The sequence below is a fragment of the Prionailurus bengalensis genome, chromosome B4 (genome assembly GCF_016509475.1).
Source record: "Prionailurus bengalensis isolate Pbe53 chromosome B4, Fcat_Pben_1.1_paternal_pri, whole genome shotgun sequence".
Lineage (NCBI taxonomy): Eukaryota > Metazoa > Chordata > Mammalia > Carnivora > Felidae > Prionailurus > Prionailurus bengalensis.
In genome coordinates this window covers 28,587,008-28,605,072 of record NC_057358.1, presented here as the reverse complement: position 1 = coordinate 28,605,072, position 18,065 = coordinate 28,587,008, and the positions used below count along the sequence as shown (strand labels likewise).

General features: G+C 34.8%; 1 protein-coding gene across 4 annotated transcripts in view; it reads right to left on the bottom strand.

Annotated features, from left to right (window-relative positions):
- Positions 1 to 18,065, bottom strand: part of ZEB1 (zinc finger E-box binding homeobox 1) — a 201,196-nt gene that overhangs the window by 18,076 nt on the left and 165,055 nt on the right. The window contains exons 3-4 of one of the 4 annotated variants that reach the window (XM_043561481.1): positions 13,000 to 13,062; positions 5,630 to 5,791 (exon numbers count right to left, since the gene is read on the bottom strand). In XM_043561481.1, the coding sequence (XP_043417416.1) occupies positions 5,630 to 5,791; positions 13,000 to 13,062 (225 nt within the window). The remainder of the gene's footprint in view (positions 1 to 5,629; positions 5,792 to 12,999; positions 13,063 to 18,065) is intronic. The other 3 variants (XM_043561482.1, XM_043561484.1, XM_043561483.1) reach the window with 3 other exon arrangements.

Sequence of the window (18,065 nt, the reverse complement as noted above, 5' to 3'; positions counted from 1 at the left end):
TTTTTGCTAACCCGAAAATATTCCCTTCTTTTTGTATGGTTAATTAGACAAAGAAAACAAAGGTAAAATCAGAATATAGGTTATATTTGTAAATGTATACATATTAAAGGGGACTTGTACATCATAATAGAATCTTTCTATTGGTAACAATGTCATCATTATTTATTTAATGCTCATTCTTTCAAATTTGGAAATGACACTATAAAATGATTATCATCAGAAAGGAAGTAGTACATAATTAGACTATGTTTCCAAGACACCCCTGCAGTTAGGTGTGGCCATATGACAGAGTTCAGACCAAAATAGCTGTGTACTGGGGGGAAATGAGGAGCAGGAGCCAGATCTAGGCCTGGGCCCCAAGGACCTCCCATGCATGCTTCTTCATGTTCTTTTCCTTACTGAAATACAATGATACATTTTCTGTGGAATTTTATATGGATAAATATAGAGGATGGTTTCAAAAAATAAAGGCAATATGGGAAAACTGGAGTTCATGGAATGAACCATATTTTTACATATTGGAAACATCTAAGCCTAACAATCCTAAAACATGGTACCATTTTGCCAATTAATACTGTTTAACTAAGAGTGGTTTTCCATATTTCTTTCTTTAAAAAGTTTCCTAAATGATAATTTATTGTAAATAGTATTTCTATCTTCATTTTGAATTTCTTATTGAGAAAAGACTATCAAAGAAAATTTCATTACAGTCTCAAAATCCTTCATAAACATATATTACATTTATTGAAATTCATGTCCATATAAATTAAAAGTCTTGCTCAATAACCAGCCTTCAAATAGACTGACCACCTGACCCCACACAGCTTGTTAATTATGTTGAAATACATATCAAATATATGAATAAAATCAAACAACCAAACCCCTCAAGTTTATGATGGTATCTTTATTATCAGCTAGCAAGGCAACTGGAATCAGAGACCCTTCTGTTGGTGATGTCTCTAAAATGACCTACTTCTGTGAGGATTAGATTAGCTGCATGAAATTGTTTTGGAAATCATGTTATGTTTTGTCTAGTATGAATTTCCTACTTGTACAGACAAACAGGAAATCAGCATTTGGGACATTCTCCTTGCCACAGTACCTAGGCCATAATATTGATGTTAGCTGGTTCCAATGGCAAAAGTCCAAGTCAGCCACTGCAGGTGCTTCATTATTGGCACCAGAACCACAATGTGATTTCCATTACTTAAGCTGCTCATACTCCATAGCGTAATACAGCTGTCTGCTCTCATTATGTTCTATTTTCTTCTCTGCCTTCATCATTAATAAACAAGATACTAATGATTTTTTAAAATTATAGGTTGCTCATATTTTACCAGCAAGTTATTATTTTCATGAGTCAGGATCTACTGAATTCCTCACACATAGGAGACATGAATTTACTCTTTTAGGTACAAGCATAAAACAGTGAAAAGTAAATCTGAATATTTGACATACTAAGCAAATTATAGAATGAACAGGCTTGATAGTTAAATAAAAACTTTTGTTTGTAGTTTTGAAAAATACTGAAGATATATACATATATTTAATATCACTTGTTAGCAATTCAGGCTTGTCATGTAAGGAAGAAAATTTTCTTTTTAGAATTCTTATAATAAACTTAAGGTAGCAATTCAAGGCAACTAAAAAATCCAACCTAGGTCTATTTTTTTGAATAATTTCCTTATGTATCTGTGACTAAGAATATGCTTATTTAAAAAAGATTTAATTTTTGTATCCTAAACTTCCCTTGCTAGGTAGTGAACACTTCAGACAGAGTAGTACTTGATATAAAACACTTTGAAAAATCTTCTTCATTTGCACCCCAGTGATTCAGAATTTGTGATACTTCAACCTGCTGGAGCAAAGTTTGCCCTTTCAGAATTTATGAAGTGCAGGAGAGCGTGTTTAATCCACTAAACCTTTAAAAACTTAAGGTCTTCTGAGGATAATCAGATAGCGCTGGTGTGAAAGAATATCTACTGTGAAATACTTTATTAGCAGTACACCTGAAAGTAATGAAAAGCTGAATTAAAAACATATTCTGTAATTCAAATGTTTTACTAATTGAGAAATGGTTAGGGCACCAACTTTTATGGGATTTTTAACATGTTGATTAATAACAATGGACTTTACAACATTTCACCTTATTTGATCTGTGCAATGGAAGATTAGTTTTCATTATTTTCTTTTGCTGAGGTTTTTTAAAAAAAACTATTACATAGAAATTTACATATATATACATATACATTAAAAACTCTTTATTTCCTTTTCATATTTATTGCAACCTATTGCTTCTTCAGGTGAAATGTTAACAAATTTTAAGGAAAAAAACCCCTGAAAAATGAAGGTAGAAATGGTAGGGCCCTATAGGATTATAATGCCTATAACTCCAGACTCTCCAAACATGCAAACAGATCAATAGAACACTATTCATTAAGCTGTGACACTGTGTCCCCAGGGGCAATAACTATAGTCTTCAAAAATGTGTCCTTTTGGCACACTGGAGGAATGGGTTCTAGAGTGCCCTACTTCTATTTCCTTTGTCATTGATTTGGTTACAGAAAATTGTAACTATTCTGAGGTGAATTTTCTATTTCTGCTCTTTTTCCTAGCTGATTCCTGATTTAAGGAAGGTACAGTTGACTCTCTGCAATGGAATCGGTTTTGTTTTCTATACCATTCTTCTCAATTTCCTTCAAATATTTTAAAGGTGATTGACACAATAACATTTATTTAGCACCAAAAAGTTGAAATACTTAGGTACAAATCTAACAAAATATGTATGAGATTTATATGAGGAAAACTATAAAACTCTGATGAAAAAAAATCAAAGAACTAAATAAATAGAGAGACATTCAATGTTTAAGGGTAGGAAGACTAATATTGTCAAGATGCCAGTTCTTGCCAACTTGATATTTCCAACTTGATTCAATGCAATTCCATTCAAAATCTGGAGAGTTATCTTATGGACACCGACAAACATTTTAGTGTTTATATGAAGAGGCAAAAGACCCAGAAGAGCCAACACAATATGGAAGGTGAAAAATAAAGTTGGAGGACTGATAGTACCTAACTTCAACACTCACTATAAAGTCATAGTAATCAAGACAGTGTGGTATTGGTGTGAGAATACAGAAAGGGACCAATGGAACAGAGAGCCAAAAATATCCTCATAAATACAGTCAACTGGTCTTTGACAAAAGAGGAAAAACAATACAATGGAGTAAAGATAGTGTTTTCAACAAATAGTAGTGGAACAACTAAACATCCAGGACATGCATAAAGTGAATCTACACACAAGACCTCACACTATTCACAAAAATTAACTCAACATGGACCACAATCTTAACTGCACAATGCAAAACTATAAAGCTCCTAGAAGACAACAGGAGAAAACCTAGATGACCATGGGTATGACGATGCTGTTTTTAGATACGACACCAAAGGCACGATCCATGAAAGAAAGAATTGGCAAGCTGGGCTCCATTAAAATGAAAAACTTCTGTTCTGTGAAAGATAGTATCAAAAGAATTAGAAGACAAGGTACAGACTGGGAAAAATATTTGCAAAAGGCACATCAGATAAAGGACTATTATCCAAAGTATACAAGGGACTCTTAAAACTCAATGATAAAAAAAAAATCAAATAACTTGATTAAGAAACAGTCCAAAGACCTTAGCAGACACCTCACCAAATAAGATATACAGATGGCAAATAAGTATGAAAAGATGCTCCACATCATATGTCATCAGGGAAACGCAAATTAAAACAGTAAGATACCACTACACACCTATCAGAATGGCCAAAATCCAAAACAGTGACACCATAAAATGTTGGCGAGGATGTGGAGGAACCAAAACTCACACTGCTGGTGGGAATGCAAAGTGGTACAAGTGGTACAAGCCTCTTTGGAAGACAGTTTGGCAGTTTCTTACCAAACTAAACATACTTTTATCTTACCATGTGATCCAGCATATGCACTTCTTGGTATTTACCCAAAGGAGTTTAAAACTTATGTCTACAAAAAATCTGCACATAGATGTGTATAGCAACTTTATTCATAATTGCCAAAACTTGGAAGTAACCAAGGTGTCCTTCAGTAGGTGAATGGATAAATAAGCTGTGGTACATCCAGACAATGGAATATTATTCAGCACTAAAAATAAATGAGCTATCAAGCCATGAAAATACATGGATTTTCATGTACTTACATGAGTATTACTAAGTGAAAAAAAAAACACTTAAAAAGCTGCATGATGTAGAAGTCCAACTATATGACATTCTGGAAAAGGCAAAACTATGGAAACAAAAAGATCAGTAGTTTCCAGGGGTGAGGGTAGGTGGAGAAAGATGAACAGGCAAAGCATGGAGGATTTTTAGGGCACCAAAAATATTCTATAAAGGTATTACGATGATGGATACATGTCATTATACATTTGTCCAAACCCAAAGAATGTACACAAAGAATGAATCTTAAGGTAGACTATGGACTTTGGGTGATTATGATGTGTTAATGCAGGTTTATCCTTGGTAAAAATTGTACCATTCTGGTCAGTTATGTTGATAATGGGAGAAGCTATGCATACCGTAGGGGCAAGGGGTGTATGGGAAATATCTGTACCTCTGTCTTTTGTTGTAAGCCTAAAAATTCTCTAAAAAAGTCTTTTTAAATAGGTGATTATTTAAATATTAATTTATATCTATCCTCCAAACTGGGAACCCTCCCAAAATCAAACCAGATTTAGAATTTTAATACTTTAAATATCCTTAAACATTCCAAGTAACTTAGTTCTTGGTGTAGATCTTACATAAAATTTCTTATAGGAATATTTGCACACTATTTGCATCTGTTTCTAGTGGATGGAAGGGAAGAATGACAGCTTATTTCCTTCCAGGGGAGTATGAACATAATTAGTATTGCATTTTGCCACTTAAAATGTTTATTTATTTTTGAGAGAGAGAGAGAGAGAGAGAGAGAGAGAGAGAGAGAGAGAGAGAAAGGGGGGGGGAGGAGCAGAGGGAGAGAGAGTCAGAGGATTCGAAGCAGGCTCTATGCAGACAGCAGAGAGCCCGATATGGGGCTTGAGCTCATGAACCATGGGATCATGACCTGAGCCAAAGTCCGACGCTTCACCAACTGAGCAACCCAGGTGCCCTGGCACTTGACTACTTTTTATACCCTGGCTGTTTGTATAAGAATGAGTAGACTAGAGCAGAGATAAAAAACCCCATTTGTCTCCAAATCAGTATGTTTTGAACCAGATACCCATGGTTTGCTTGCTAGAATAGTGGGAAAAAAAAAATCAAGACGCAGTTAAGGGTCATTCTAGCTCCCTCTAACTTGCTGCCATGTGAGTGAATGGAAATCAATAACCAGGCACTGTTCTAAGCATTTCACTACAGTGGTGTTATCACTATATACATGAGATGCCACTTATTTAATACTATACTTCTATGATAAAAACGTTCCAGTCATTAAAGAGAGAGATTATTTTCTGTAGGCACCTGCAATAAATAAATTCTAGTTTTCAAAAGTGTTCCCTAGAGTAGAGTAGGTTCCCATTGTAGAATTATGGAAATAATCCTTTAAAGATGAAAGCGAAAACAACTGTGAAGCTCCATTTACCATTTTCATCATGACCACTGGCTTCTGGTGTGCCCTGCCTCTGGTCCTCTTCAGGTGCCTCAGGGTAAATGACAGCAGTGTCTTGTTGTTGCAGGAATTCTTCAACATTAGGATCATGGTTTTGTTCATTTTCTGCATCTGAGTCACATTCATCATCTTTTACTAAAAGAAATGCATACTTTATAGAAAGCAATTCACTGCCAAGTTGTTACAAAGCTTTCCTAGATAAGAAATTATTTACTTTAAGAGAATACATTACTGTTCTCGAATTTGTAGGAAATATTTACCAAAAATTAAAAGCAAAACTCACTCATTCTGTTGTCCTCTATTAAGAAGTATTTTATTTTTTAAAAAATATTTATTCATTTTGAGAGAGAGAGAGAGAGAGAGAGAGAGAGAGAGAGAGAGAGAGAATGAATCCCAAGCAGGCTCCATGCTGTCAGCAAGAGCCTGATGTGGGGCTCAATCCCATGAATGCAAGATCATGACCTGAGCTGAAACTGAGTCAGGTGCTTAACCAACTGAGCCACCCAGGTGCCTCTATTGAGAAGTCTTTTAGAAAGTGTTACAATAAAAGTCTTGAAATTTTCACACTATCCCTTTTAAACTTGAGAGTTGTACTTCTAGTCCACCTTACTGATAAACAAGACACAGAAAAGCTAATACAGCTGACTGAATTCTTAACTTCGCAATGATCATGGAAGGAAAAAAGGAAGAGAAAACCTGAGCTCTCAAACCTTAGTCCCTCCTAGCAACCTACTGGATGTTAGAGTTGTAGCTTAAATCTGAATCATTCTCAGTATAAACCACTTTGAAGTTCAGTTCTGTTATGTGATTTCTTAGAAAACATTGGGGCGCCTGTGTGGCTCAGTCGGTTGAATGTCCGACTTTGGCTCAGGTCATGATCTCGCGGTCTGTGAGTTCAAGCCCCGCGCTGGGCTCTGTGCTGACAGCTCAGAGCCTGGAGCTTGCTTCGGATTCTGTGTCTCCCTCTCTCTCTGCCCCTCCCGTGCTCATGCTCTGTCTCTCTCTGTCAAAAATAAAATAAACATTCAAAAAAAAGAAAAGAAAACAGTGTTAATAGCTATCTGTAGTTAGAAAATTTTTTAGCAAGACTCAAAGAGTGTCAAATCCTTAAAACTGCTTATTTCCTTTAGTATTCATATGTATATACAAAGCTATTCTTTCTCTATTTCTGCCTTAATAAATGTTTAACAGTGGGATTAGGCAGAGGCATTTTTTTTTCTTCAGTTAGAAAGATTCAGGAGCTAATGGAACGCTTTCAACTTTGCGAGGGTACTCCAGAGTGTTGCTGAATTTCTAAAGCAGGATTGCTGCGCCATGGTTTTCCTCCATTTCCTCCACTGGCTCCAGAGGACAGTGTCTACTCCATGGTGGTAGTAACTGTAATGGGTTGTAGGTTTCCCTGGTGTCTCATGGCTGACTTCTTTATACACTTCAGGCTGAACTGTCAGTTCTAAATTTGTAAAACAGCATTTCCCAGCAGATTAAAATAGGGCCCAATTGAAATGCTGAGGTAGGGGCATGTTTTTGTTTAACACTTGTTTAAAGAGTCTTGCTACATGTCCTGCACAGTGGTAGCAACTGAACTCCTCATGGAAGCTGCTGTTTAAAACCTTAAAGCCAATGACATAGTAATCGTGGTGATCCACCATTTTTTCCCCTCCTTTTTAATACAGCCAATAGCTATCAGTTATTTAGCACTGGGTTACTACATTCAGGGATAAGTGAAGGCTTAAGAGGTAAGCTGGTCCTGTGGGTTTTAAGGGAGTTTGTTTCTAAATCCTCAACTTCTGTGTATATTTTTTCTTACAATCCAGAAGGTTCTTCCCTCCACTATCCCCTTTTCATAGTATCCTTTGCTTCAACTTGTTAAAAAATGTTTCTTCATTTATTTTTGAGGGGGGCGGGCAAGGAAGAGGAAGAGAGAGAGGCAGAGAGAGGGGGAATCCCAAGAAGTCTCTGCACTTGTGGGGCCCTACGTGGGGCTCTATCTCACGAACTGTGTGAGATCATGACCTGAGCTGAAATCAAGAGTCAGATGTTTAAACAACCGAGCTGCCCAGGCACCCCCTCCTTTGCTTAAACTTAAAAGGAAGAAGAGAAAAAAGCATATTTGAATACATTAATATGGTGCATTGCTTTGCAATATAAAAACCTCCAGGTTGCCAAAGGGAAAAAATCAAAATACTGATTGGGGAAAACTTTATTGATTAATCAAGGCAACATAAAACCACCACAGGCCTTCTAGTTTTTCCTGTTTACATGGATTTCTATTGGGAGTAAAGCCTGGTGACTGAAATAGGGATATTTTGGCTCTAGTTAGGAAGCTCTGAAATCAAATATATAATAGTAAGGCCAAAGGGATGGAGAGTAGTTTTCCTTTAATTACCCCATCTGTTCAATTCTCTATTATTAAAAAATTTACTACTCTTCAGGAACCCTGGTCAGAGCAAAGAGTATTTTCAAAAATCTTTCCTACATTCTGTCAACAGCTGGAAAAATAAGCATTTCTGAACAGCTAACTCAGTACAAGTCCATGTCACTGTATCTTTTCAATGTAACTGCAAGTTTTCAAGTTAAACTAGATTATACTCATGAGTGAAATTTAAGTTTTATGTGATTTATTGATTCCATATAGGTTACAAGATGCTTAAAAATATTTTTATTAAATTATATTACATTTACTTCAATTAAAGTCTTCACTTATATAAAGTTTATTTTTCTATATCCTATTATGTACGTGTGTGTGTGTGCATGCACGCATCTAGGCTAGATGCTAGAATAATGAGTTTTAAATCGTATACATTTTGCAGAATTATACAGTCTGTATTTTATACATGAAACTTGCATCTTGAGTAAGTTATAAGCTTACCTATATGCTGACTGGTTCTAAATGTACTACTCATTTGGAGACAAAAATTTTTATAACTTATAGAAATTATATTAGATATAAATAACCTCACTACTGAATAATCTACTTTTTTAAGAAAATTATTAAGTTTTTAATTTTAATTCCAGTCTACTTAACATAAGTGTTATGTTAGTTTCAGCTGTACAATATGGTGATTCAACACTTCTATACATTACTCAGTGCTCATCATGATAAGTGCACTCCTTAATCCTCATCACCTATTTAACCCATCCCCCATTAACCTCCCCTCTGGTAACCATCAGTTTGTTCTCTATAGTTAGTGAATAATCTATTTTTAAAAGATATGTTTATACTTTGTATGTTTCTCTGTTTCTCATTACTTAGAATTTATATGTACCTCATAGGAGACATTTTATAAAATTTCTCAAATAGTGTACTGGCAGAATTATTTGAATTAGAAAAGTGAAAACATACTTTTTTCCTGACAGAAAGTCTGATCTGACTAATTGGTATAACAGTGATAACTGGCTTTGCTAGTTAGGTGATTAGGTACAAAATTTCCAGAAACTGAATGAACTAAGTTTGTAGCTCTAAGGCATTGATGAAAATATTGTTACCTCATGTGGTAAGATAAAAGGATTTTTACAAAAAAGTACTGGCAAAACGTACTGAAATTAACATTATTCAATTTCCCCAACCATTTCTGAATATATTAATCAAGGTGCCTCTAAACGAGAGGGAAAAATAACAAAAGCTAAGAACAGATATCATCAGTCCTTTGATCAGTAGGTGTTGGTAAAGCCTTTTTGGTATTTGTCCCAGAGAATCAGGGAGTGGATGATTCTAATGACTGGGAAACAAATTCTTGGGCAAATTAGGTAGCTTTGAGTTTTTGCTTTCAACAGGATTGAAGGAGCATTTAATAGAATTGTCAGTTAACCACACTAAAAATACTTTATTGGTATGTAACCATAACTCTTTGCACATAACTCTAAAGATGTATAAAGAATCAAGTAAATCAGTTATCACAAAAATGTACTGCACCCCTTTATTTATGAGAATAAGGTTATCTGATTGCGAAACAAACCATAGAAAAAGAATTAATGCTGAACATTTTTTCCTCTGGAAATAAGTAACATTAAACCGTTGATAAATGAACTCATCAAAGAATACTTCGGCTCCTTTAATTTCATTTCCAGTACATTTTTCTTTAATAATTATTTATCAGAGTTTCTCATGTATTTATGCTGTGGTCAACTGTGTGGTACTGATAATTATATGATAAATCCATATGCTAAAAAAATTTTTTTAAGAGTCTTATCCCTAGAAATTAAAAAGAAACTTAAATTTCAAGTTATATGCATGTTTTTCTTATAAAGAAATGACACCTGATCAAAAATAACTTCAAATAGGAAATACATACTACATTAACATCAAATTCTATATCATGAGTAAACACTATAAAATTTCTGACTCTTAACGAAGAGCTTACTCATATTTTTAAAAATTGAATGATTAGCAGGTATTAAATTGTTTGGATTTTACATAGAAGAGTGATGTTAAAAATGTTCTTAATATTCCAGAAATTAGATTATAACTACTTATACTTAAAATGAAAAAAATTTAAATGTACATTAAGAAATATGTGAGACAGTATATAATCAATCTACATGATATAAAATTTGGGAGACAGTAATAGTACCTCTTAGGGTGGTCGTGAGAATTAAATTAATATAGTATGTGTTTAGTACTGTATCTGTACATGTTAAGTGCTATGTATTGTTAGCTATTTTTCTAAAAGCAGTCCTGTAAGGTTAGCGTTATAATTTCTCAACTAAAAGTTTTCCCAGTGAAAATAACTAGGATCAGAAAGCTTAGATACATAGTAAAAAAGTGTTACCATTAGATCAAATATTTGGTATTAGGGATGTGGTATCAAATTCTGGTCTTTCCAACTAAACTATGCGGTCTCTGTGAACCTGCATCTAACCAAAACAATTTCAAGCTGAAACCAGAAATTTTGCAGTTTTACACACAAATTTATTAAGTGTTGGGAAGTGCACATTGTAAAAAGTTCAGTTTGAAAGCAAAATTTCTAGTCTTAATACTGATAAACTTACAGATTTAAATAGTAGACAGATGAGTAAATATATAGAAACATAATGATAATTTGGCTGTCTTTAGATATGACAAAACTCAGAGCTGACTGTCAAAGTATGGAATTACTTTGGATCATAGGACCATATGACCATAACCATTTGCCAAAGTGTAGAATTACAGTGTAGAGTTCGTGATTATAATCATGAATTAGAGCAAGGAGAGAGGGGCAAATATTTAATATAAAGATTAAACATTTTTATTTAGCTATCAATAATTTCCATTGGAATAAAGTATCCTTCGGCTTCTTCCTATCTTCCATTTTTTTCAAACTTGGCAAAACTATTAACTATATAAACAAAAAAGGGATGCTCAGAAGGAACAAAGGAGGTTTTGGGTGAATTTTTCACTCTCTGAATACTAAACTGAGACTTCAGTTCTCTTAACTTCATGAATTGCAAAAGGAAGTCAGCTGAAGAAAGGATCTGACAAAGTTCTGAACTAATGATGATGACCTCTGTACAATGTTTTTGTTTACTTTGTCAGCACATTATTCCCTAGAAGTCAAGGAAGTAACAAAAGCAAAGGCAAAACATAACTTTAAAGTTTAAGTGCTCAAAAGTCTCAGATGTCTAATTTTTACCCTTCTTTCCTTACAACTACACTTTTCAGGGCTTTATTAAATGTTTGCTTGCTCCTAACTCCCCACGTTCCAGGGAAATAAAGCTGCAGGGATCACCTTCCTCTGGGTGGAGGGACCGTACATTTCAGTAATAATTTAAGTTAGTACAAGGTTACCTTAACTTCCAGATGTGACTTTGCCGAGAGGGGGAGGGGGATTAAGGGAATTTATATACTACTCAGTAGTTCCAACTGAAAAAATTCATTTATTTTTGTAGTGAAGAGCAAAGTGTGAGGTGAAATACTGACACTCAGAATTGTGAATGTTTGTTTTGATAGCATTTTGCCTAAAAGGGGGAAAGATGCCCTTAACTCTGGTAATAGAAGTCATTTAACATTCAGTAAAGGAGTAATAAACAGCATTCTTTTGTGTTCATTAATACTATTTACTAAAAACACATATCTAGTTTAAATATTTTATATAATGTGTACGTTAGCATGACAAATACTTGATGACATACATATTGAATACATTATTCATGCAAGTTAAACACAACCAAGTTAAAGGCAGAATATAAAATCTTTGGCAGCAAGTACTGTAAATCATCATATACTCCAGTATTATTTAATTAATTTGGAACGCATCTTTAACAACAGCACAAAGATTTACTCTTGGTTTTACAGAACTTCCAAGTACAGTAGTGCTCGTTTATATTACAGATGAAAATCTATTGTTGACATATTATTATGAAATACACTCATCTTACATAATGGAAGATAATTTATAGGGCTCTACAGAATATTACTAAAATGCACTGCAAAACTAGAATTGTTAAACCAAAAAAAAGAAAATACAAAATTTATTTAAAATTATATGATAGAAATTTCTAACTTAGGGTGGAATATACAAAATACAATTATACTACTTTTAAGTACAGTATTTTTTTAAGATAGTATTTTCTTTTAAAAAATTTTTTAAAATGTTTACTTCTGAGAGAGAGAGAGAGAGAAGGTGGGGAAGGGACAGAGAGGGAGGGGAGACACAGAATCCAAAGCAGGCTTCAGGCTCTGAGCTGACAGCACAGAGCCCAACACAGGGCTTGAACTTGCAAACTGTGAGATCATGACCTGAGCTGAAGTCAGACGCTTAACTGACTGAACCACCCAGGCACCCCTACTCTTTTGCTTTTTAAATCTGATTTGAATCCATTACAGAGGAATAGGCTTAAGTCTCAGGGTGTATGTATTTTTAGTCATCTAGAAGCAAATTTCTTTGTTTACTATAATTTAACTTCATCTTGGCCTTTTCCAATCACAGAAGTTACAAGAAAAAAATTTTGATTCTCTTGTTTTCTGTGACACATTTTCACTCAACTCATCAATATTCATGATTCTCATCCGGTTTATAGATAACTCATGACATTTGCTTATTCTTCTCCCTTCTGCTTTCTGTCTTGTGGGCAACTCAATGCAGATCCTGGTAACTAATAATGAAACTCAAAATAGTTAAATCTGTGTTTCTATAGCTTTGGCAAAATTTTTGATATGTGTTCAAATCATCATTTAAACACTAATTTTTTGGATGGAAAAATATGCTACATATAGTGCCCTATATGCCTGGGTACTTAAACACTGAAGGAGGTCAAGATGAAAGAGAAGGAAACAGACTAAATTCACGACTCACAAATGCAAAAACCAGTGACACAAAAGACTTTGTTCAAAGGCTGCAGTATGAAAGAAAATGACAAGAGAGTACCTGCACATCCCGCTTCATCTGCCTGAGCTTCAGGCCCCAGGATTTCTTGTCCTTCCTTTCCTGCTAAAATCAAAGTACAAAAGATTAAAATAGATCCATGCGTCACAAACATTTTTAACATCTAGAAATCTGAAAAGTAACTTTTAGATTATATTCAATTTGGATTTTTTCCCTTTTAGAAGTAATGTGTCCTTGAAAAGTAAACTTTTTTTTTTTTTTTTTTTTAATTTTTTTTTTAACGTTTATTTATTTTTGAGACAGGGAGAGACAGAGCATGAACGGGGGAGGGTCACAGAGAGAGGGAGACACAGAATCTGAAACAGGCTCCAGGCTCTGAGCTGTCAGCACAGAGCCCGACGCGGGGCTCGAACCCACCGACCGCGAGATCGTGACCTGAGCCGAAGTCAGACGCTTAACCGACTAAGCCACCCAGGCGCCCCGAAAAGTAAACTTTTTAAAAGAAATTAAGCAGGCAGTTTTACCACACTCACAAAGGTACATTAAAGAGCAAAATTAGTGAATGTTTACATACAACCCAGGAATTATATATACATTAGTATTATAAGCATACTGGGATTTTAATTAAGGTTTCTTTGAGAGAGGAGTTCTACCTGTAGGTAGTGGGGTTTCTTTTTTTGTTTCTTCTGCAAAGCACAGATTTCTGTTTTAGGCACTGTGCTAGATGCTTTATAAACTTATTTCTTTTAACCTTCATAACTACCTATTTTATAAGTTAAAAAAAAAAGACAACTGAAACTTGAGGCTTGAAGAGGTTAAATAACTTGCCCAGGGACACACTGCTATTAGATGGTAGAGGTGGAATTTTAATTCAGGTCTGAATGGCTGCAGAACGTACTTTCTGCTACACTGTATAACCAGAGTCCCAGCCAACTAGAGACAAGACTGTACTAAACTTCACTGTGTCCAGAGTCATCGCCTAGGGCACTGTACTTTCTCTGCCACTCTATTCATTGTTCTAACCTCTGGTAAATCATAATCACAGTACTGGTAAACATTTTCAGATGTTACTTTATCTCCCTTTGCCACCTAGGCTTATAGTGAGCTGACTGTAGTATTCTATACAGAATAAGATCAGAGTAAATATGCATATTATTTTGACAAGCAGAAAGTACATTTTTATATATTCATGTACATTGTATTGATTCTAATAGTTTATTAAGAACATGTGCATATATAGAAGACATGATGGAGTTAAAAATTGCTTTTAAAAAAAGTGGTAGCAGAGTACACATAATTATGATCAGAATACTAATAAAGGCATGCTAAAATATCACATCATGTGCTTATCTGCACCCCAATCAAATCCCATTGAATATGCCAGTCAAAACTCTTGATTTAGACTTCCCCTAAGTTTGATAATTGAATTGAGAAATGGAACACTAATCAAGAAAAATCTTAGCGCACATAAAGCATGTATTTCTGTAAGTGCCTTGGCTTATCAGATAGATTTATTCAGCAGATTTTCTTTACTCATTAACTTTTATATTAGTACTTAAAGATGATCGCTCTGTGAAAAATAGTTAAAATATGCATAAACCTCTTTAGAGCGGCATAAAAAACACTGTCTACAGTAGGTAATAATGAGATTAACTTCCAATTAACTTGTATCTTCATTTTATACTTGCCATCAGCAAAATGACAATTTAAAAACCTTTGCTAAAGTGTTTACAATGCAGTAGGATAAACACCAGTGTTTGCAAATCTCTAACATCTTTTTTTCTTCTCTCTCTGAAGCATGTACTTAAAATAATAAACAGTATGACAATTGTATAACTATATGATAGTAATATAGTTTTTTATTGTAGATTTATATGTGCCCTTTATTTCTCCTCAAATGAAAATCAAACCACAGTTATTATTTACTAAGACAGGAGATGACAATGATATTAAAAGTTAAAATGATACTTTGGACATTACTAATTTTTCTGTTTATAGTTATTATAGCTAATTAAAAACATGTCTGCAATTCAAGTAAATGATTTATTCACTTCTTCATTCTTTCATTTCTGCTTGGGATAAAATCAAGGCTCCTTAGGAACATTTAACATACTTTAGAATCTGGTCCCCCACAATTTACTGCGATTTAAAAACTGGAAGTCTCCATTCTTTCCCTCATTATTGGGGCTGGAATTTTGAACTAGAATCATATTGCCTAATGAAAATAGAAAATATCCTACTGCTGGTCTGCAGCATGAACACACTTCTCTCACTACAGAGGGCTGCTAGGAACGAGCTCCTTCCTGCTTCATCCATGGACTCGCGCGAGGGTGTACTGGGAACAGCTAAATATTGTTCAAGCATACTTCTTCCTCATGTGTTCTGATCTTACTTATAGTTTAGAAAAGATAAGGGTAGTAAAGTAGTAGAATTTCCTTGTGCACAAGATTTTCTCTCCTGTAAGACTTACTAATGTCAACACATTGTGACTGATGAACCAAAATACAATTTAGAAAAGTAAACTGGAATACTCCTAAGGCTTTTGCTTTAGCCCAAATTCCAAAGCAAATACATAAATGAGGAAAAATTCCTGAGTAACAAGACTTTGGTTTTTCAAATAATGGCAAAAGATAGCTGAAAAATAGGTCATGAAATACTTCTCAGCAACAAAAGGGACAATTTACTGATACATGCAGCAACTTAGATCAATCTCTCAAGAAATTATGGAAAGTCAAAAAGCCAATCCAAAAGATTACATGCTGTATGATTATATTTATGTAACATTCTTGAAATAACAAAATTATAAAAATGGAGAAGAAATTTGTGGTTGTGAGAGGTTAGGGTTGGGGCAGAGGGTAGGGGAAGGCGGGTGTATAAAAGGCAATGAGGGAGCTCTATGGAATTGTTCTGTATCTTGTCCATATCAATGTCAATATTCTGGTTGTGATACAGTACTACAGTTTTACAAGATGTTACCATAGGGGGAAAAAGGAGTAAAGGGCATATAGGATCTGTGAATTATTTGTGAATCTACAACTATCTGTGAATTATTTGCAGATCTATCATTATCTTAAAATTAGAAGTTTAGGATGCCTGGGTGGCTCAGTTAGTTGGGCGTCTGACTCTTGATTTCAGCTCAGGTCATGATCTTATGGTTCATGAGATCAAGCTCTGCATTGGGCTCTGTGTTGACAGCATGGAGTCTGCTTAGGATTCTCGCTCTCGCTCTCTCTCTCTCAAAATAAACAAATATTAAAAAACAGTAAAAAAAAAGTTTAACTGAAAAATAAGTCAATGGCAGATAGCACAAATTTAGAGAGATAGGACATATTTATTTTGCCATAAGATGTAATTCCTAGTAAGGAAAAGCAAGGATAGCAAATGCAATTCATGTTAACCAAAAATCCAGAAGACTTAATGTCAATGGCAGGATAGACCAGTTCAAAGTACAGGATTGATTATTAAGCACATGTACAAAATTCTAAAACTTTCATTTTGAATTCATACCAATGTGTTCCTAACCATTTCAAATGTGTTTGTGAGAAGATTTTATAGCAATTTCTAATATGGCACAAGAAGCAGGTAACTGAACCAGATTTTCCTTTCCTGCTTTTATCTCTTCCTCTATAACGCACATCCACACATGCCATGCACATTTATACCTGCCTTTTCTCAGACTGACCCCTCTGCCTAGAATGCTGTTATCTATTCCATCTGAAAAACTTTTACTAATCTGATTCTTTAAAGATAAGTTCACATTTCTCTCATTCTGTAAGTCGTCCCTGACAGTGCTGTGAAGTAAACGCCAATAGATTCCTGAAGTTAAACATAAAGTGTTTAAACTTTAATCAGAAATGATTTTTTTTACTGTGTGGTTTTTCCGAGTATTTCCAGACAGCTTCACTTTTCTTTCATACATGTATCCTCTAGTTTCTACATGTATGCATATATTTTTGGTATAACTGTCCATCAAAGTCACAATAAATGTAATTCACAGCCTCCATGAATACCTGTTAACTTAAACAAAAGTAAAGAAATATATATAGCTAAGGTCAAATTTGGTTAAAATGAAATAAACACAAACCACCCTGCGTGTCCCAGTGAATACAGCTGAAAAAAACCTGGGGAGAATGCATGGAGGAGTTATTTGAAGACTCTAAAAGGTAAATCATACCAAGAAGACTGGGGAAGAAGACATGACAAGAATTCAAAATACTATTTAATCACTTTCCTACTCCCTGGCTTGGATTCAAGGCAGCCTAAACCTAGAAGTAGACACTGGGGCATAGCAGAAAAAACTCTATGGAAAGCTCTCTAGTTTAGGCTCAAGGACTAGGAAAGGACTCAAAGAAGGGGAAAACCATTTTTTCCCCTGGATTCTCTTGTGTCCCAGCCCCTATATCATCCCAAGGTAGCAGTGGAGATCATGATGATGGCAAGAATGTAAAGGTACCTAAAACTCCAAAGAAGGGGAAACTTTTTGTCCAGAGGATCTGTGGCTCCAAGAGGATGGTACAAACTTCCATCAAGTTCTTTCTCCCTAACTTCTTGCAGCCCTTCTTCCTGCAGGCATAGTGGGAAGTATGTGGCAAAATATGGCCAAGAAGTCCCAGAATTTTGGATAAAGAACTGGAAAGGGAAGTCTCAGGGAACTGAAAGTACCCGGGAGATCATAGAAATGGAGCAGTACAGGAAACTAACCATATAAAGCTGCTTGTGAACTTCCCATGTGTGGATCTGACCATAGGCTTTGAGAACTAAAGTAAGGATAAGACCGTTAGTCATGTCCCAGAATAGCCACTGTATGGCACACAGATCCAAAAAGCATTGCAAATGCTTTGAAAACCGAATTGATATTGGAACCCATAGAAAATTGTTTGGAACTTATAGCCTGATACAACTGGATAAGTTGCCTGCTAAACCCAAAATATCAAAATTCTCCACAGGATTTAAAGAAGACCAAGAGTCTCATAAGATGATATTCAAAATGTCTAGGATACAATCCAAAATTACCTGGCATATGAAGAACCAGGAAAATCTCAAATTCTAAGACGGCAATACTGAAAAGACACAGATGTCGAAAATATCAAAGACTTTAATCAGCTACT